The 4,756-nt window shown below is 38.8% G+C and overlaps 1 protein-coding gene across 1 annotated transcript; it reads left to right on the top strand.

Moving 5' to 3' along the window:
• The first annotated feature begins 3,144 nt into the window (after positions 1-3,144).
• Positions 3,145-4,490, top strand: LOC104953085 (insulin receptor-like). The gene is made up of 2 exons (XM_010780004.1): positions 3,145-3,162; positions 4,196-4,490. The coding sequence occupies exons 1-2, from the start codon at positions 3,145-3,147 to the stop codon at positions 4,457-4,459; spliced, it is 282 nt and encodes a 93-aa protein (XP_010778306.1). The 3' UTR covers positions 4,460-4,490.
• Positions 4,491-4,756: the final 266 nt, after the last annotated feature.

Genomic DNA, 4,756 nt, shown 5'->3' with positions numbered 1-4,756 from the left:
ACTGCCATGTCTCCTCAAGTTGCTGGCAGGGCCGTGGGAAGTAGGGGTGCTGAGGGTGCTGCAGCACCCCCTGGTGGAGGACATAATTAAGTAAAGAGGCACACCTTTATAATTATTAGGATAAATAAAAACAGGTTTGAAATCATTCCAATGTATACTATAGGACAGTAAATCAAAAATATTGTTTAAAACTGGAGAGATTTAAAAATATGCATAAATAAATAAATGTTAACTGTTAAAATGAGATATAAATGAACCTCAAAAATAAAATAAGTTAGCCTACATTTATTTGTTATTGGCTATGGTAGGTTATCGGTTATGTTCACATACTTATTTGATTATTAAAATGTAAACCGATCTTTTTCATATGGGTGTTTAGAGTTGTATCCCCTAGATCAGTCTCTAGTAATTGGGCGCTCAAAGTGCACCAGATTGAAGCATTTTACTTTAAAATGTTAAATAAATCTTCCCGGGGGGGCACCCCCGGACCCCTCTATAGGATGTGAAGTCCACCCCCCAATTAAAACATGTTCATGCAATACTAAATATATTTGAAGCCTTTTTATATAAGCTGTCCACCATATCAATATGTTTCTCTTTTTGTAGTGTATTGGTCTTTTGTAGAGGTTTTTCATTACCAGCTAAAATCTTGCCTAGGGCAGCAAATTGGTCAAAACCGGCCCTGGTGTCATCCCCACAGCACCCCCCATTTGAAACATGTTCCCACGGCTATGGATAGTTGTGTGCAATTCCCAACCTTGTATAGGCCGTTTCATACACTCTACTATAGCTCAGAAAACAAACACAACATAGTATCCTTAAAAAGCGAGGGTAAACAAATCCCAAACAAAAGTAGATTAAAGTGCGAAACAATTGTGTAGAGGTCTACGAGAAAATCACCCCCGTGTTGATTAGTTAGTGATTGTTTTGAGTCCAACGTGTTCATTGTAATGCAGGAACCAGTTTGTTTATTGGTTGCTTTTCACGGATCATTAACGTGTTTGTGTTGAGTTATTTTATATTGTATAGAAGTCTATGAGGAAATGACACCACTTCTCACTTGGGTAATTAACTAATTGAACATTTCCCTGATGAGTTAGCGGTCTCAATCTCTCGTGGTTTGTCGTGTTTTGAGTCCAAATGGTCTCTTTTTTTGCAGAAAGAAGTAACTTTATCTATGTTTCTGTGTGTTTTGGTTTACTTGGGTTGTCTTCACAAAGCGTGTGATGTGAGGCTGTTCTGCAGAGTCATTCAAGCAGAGGTGGAGAGCTTTTTTTGGTGACGTTTGTTGAAATGATGATAAATGACCTATATAGAGAAAGATTACCTCAATTCCCATCCTCTATTTAGGCCAGGTGCCGGAGAGCACATGATAAATGAAAACAGTCTTCACACACTGCAGCAGGGATTATTCCATTGAGCACAAAGGCAGTGACGATGGATGGTGATCAGATCAGTTCTTCCACAGCAAACTAAAAAACCCTTTCTAAAAAAACACTTGGTAAAAAAACACTTGGTAAAAAAACACTTGGTAAAGTCGTTTTATTACAAGGATTTATACAACACGGAAAAAGTATAAAAACGGGCAAAAAGACGTCCTTTTGTATAGAAGTCTACGAGAAAATCATACTTCTAACTTGACTTATTACCTCAGTCCACGTGTTCCTGATGAGTTTATGGTCTTTAAGTCTTCTTCAATACAGCATGAAGGTGGTCCAGATAAGAAGTACTTTCTTGATCCCAGTTTGTGAAATGTTTGAGTTGCAGCAGCATAAAAAGACAAGGCATTGAACAATACAAATTAAAAGACAAGAAATAAACAAGAAAGTAGAAAATATACATGTTGAATTTACAAATTAACAATAACAAGATACAAAGCAAGGTATTATATTTACAAAAGTATGTGACGGATGTAATATTAAATATGAAACTGAATATATAAAGGTAAGATGTACCGTGTGATTTTACTCCAAGAGAAACTATGGAGCAGTAATTAAGTAAATATGGTTTCATTCAGATTCAAACTGAGTGAATCTCATCCTGTGACCTCCACTGAGAACCTCATGTTCCCTTTGTTTTCTGGGGGTAGCCATCTTTGTTTTTGTGCATCACCATCTTGATATGGAGCTGTCTCCATCTTGGTGTCTAAAGTGTGTCTCCCCTCTAGTTTAAGGACGTCTTAGTTGTGGGCCATCTTTGTTTTGGTTGTTGCCCTCTTTGTATTTAGCCGTCAACATCCAACTAGCAGACAATTGTGATCGTTTTTCTTTTTGTCATCATTCATGTTTTTTACTTGTTTGTTTTGGCGTTGTGATCTTGATTGTTGGACTTCACCATCCTTGTTTCTGGACGTCACTATCCTTGTGTTAGGATGTCCCTATCTAGGTTTTTGGAGGTTGCAAATCCTTGTTTATGGACATAGACAGGTTGGTTTCATACGTTTCGTGTATTTCGTCCTGAGAAGCTCATGTTTCTAGTTTGGTTTGATTTTATATTTGGTTGTTTACCTCAATAAACGTTTGGCTGAAGAGTTTATGGTCTTTAAGTCTTCTTCAATACAGCATGATGTTAATTAAATATATATTAAATATGGTTTCATTCAGATTAAAATAGATTTAATATCTAGTGAGTGTCGTCCGTTTACCTCCACTGGGATGCTTACCTTTCCAGTTTGGTTCGTCAGTATGTTTAGTTGTTTATCAGCAGGATTACAGGAAACCTCCTGTCCTGATCGTCTTTAAACTTAGTAGAAAGGTGAAGCATGGACTAAGGAAGACTCCATTAGAAGTGGGTCTGAAATAATCAACCTGTAACAAACATTATTTTCCTTTGCGAGAGAGGCAATTTGGCGATCGCTACGCCCTTACGTTCCCTTCTAGTTCGGTTTCCAGCTTCTGTCACAATAATGTAGACAAACCCAGTCGCTAATCACCTTCTCTAACAGCTTTCCACAGTCAAAGGAGAAATGTCCTTCCCTGTAATTAACCATGGACATTCTGCCAGTGTGTGTTCATCCATCACTCGGAGCATCACAATTAACCACAGGTCGGAGGTGAAGTGGGAGAAAACGTGTGAAGGGCGGAAAAGACGAGTTTTCTTCATCTGGTTTTCCTACAGTCCTGTTTCTGTCTATTGTACGTCACTATGTCCCCAATAGAAAAGGTACAAATCTGATTTAGTTTAAGAAGAGATAAACTTTTAATTATCCCAACAGGTGTCAAAGTATCAACAGCAGTAACAAGAACACAAACGTCAGTTACAGCATAAATACAAATAACAACAGGAGCGATTTGGTAAAACACTGAATATCAGCCTTTGTTTATTTCTAGAAAGCTTTTGAGCAGAGAGGCAATTTTGAGACAATCTGTTGAAAGCAATGCATGCTGGGACACCGCAACAACAAATTGAAGATGCATGAGTCAGAGTCCCTTTGTATAATTAGACTGAAGCTTAATTGGGAAAATGTAATCGTTTGTAGTTGACATGATAACGATCTCGTGTAAAGACCTCATTTTACGGATATCTAGAAAATCCAAAAGGCTCCTTCACCATCGCTCTCAGTCCATCTCTCACACACACACACAGACAGACAGACAGACAGACAGACAGACAGACAGACACACACACAGACACACAGACACACACACAGACAGACAGACAGACACACACACAGACACACACACACAGGCAGACAGGCAGACAGACAGGCAGACAGACAGACAGACAGACAGACAGACAGACACACACACAGACAGACAGACAGACACACACAGACACACACACACAGGCAGACAGGCAGACAGACAGGCAGACAGACAGACAGACAGACAGACAGACAGACAGACAGACAGACAGACAGGCAGAGCAGCAGCATAAAAAACAAGGCAATGTTCATAAGAGAAATTAAGGCACAAGAAATAAACGGTCCAAAATATTTCTGAAATAGAAATAAAATAGCATTAAAAAGTAAAAAAGAAAAATATATATATACGTGGATGTGGAAAATATACATGTGGAAATACACATTTCCAGTAACAAATATAATGCAGCATATTATTGTACAAGAAATTGATTATTCAATATTAAATTGAAAGTAAACGTATCATGTACAGTGGGAGTTTAAGTCCAGCTATGTACACATGACAATAAAAGCCTTGAATCTTGAATCACTGATTGTCTCTTTGTGTTTTCGCAGCACAACCCCACCGGCCGCTCCCCCCCCATCCTGAAGGAGATGATCCAGATGGCCGCAGAGATCGCAGACGGGATGGCTTACCTCAACGCCAAGAAGTTTGTCCACAGAGACCTGGCAGCCAGGAACTGCATGGTGGGCGAGGACTTCACCGTCAAGATCGGAGGTACGGAGAGACCCCCTGATCTGTCTGTTGGTCTGACTGTAATCACAACTACCACAAAAAAGACTGGCCCTATTCCCATCAAACTTAGTGGAAGGGTGTAGCGTGGACCACAAGGAAGAACTAAATATATTTTTTAAGGCTTAGTTATATAACATGTATGATAAATGCTGATTTTTCAGTTTGGAAGATAGGGTGTTTGTGCTGTGAAATTGAAATAATTGGGAAAATGAGTAGAAACATTGTGTTGTTTTAACTATGAGCATTAAAACACATTTTCGTATTAGTGTCCATGTTGTTTCTACATTTAAAGAATAACATCAAAACTTGGGAAATGCGACCGTTGAGCCTTTCTATCGTTTGTTTTGTTTTGCTTGTTGTTCCTTCTGCGATACCAGTTA

Source organism: Notothenia coriiceps, unplaced genomic scaffold (assembly GCF_000735185.1).
Source record: "Notothenia coriiceps isolate Sejong01 unplaced genomic scaffold, NC01 NC01_scaffold00021064, whole genome shotgun sequence".
Taxonomy (NCBI): domain Eukaryota; kingdom Metazoa; phylum Chordata; class Actinopteri; order Perciformes; family Nototheniidae; genus Notothenia; species Notothenia coriiceps.
Note: the sequence above shows the minus strand (reverse complement) of the source record. Positions and strands in the feature narration are given on the sequence as shown.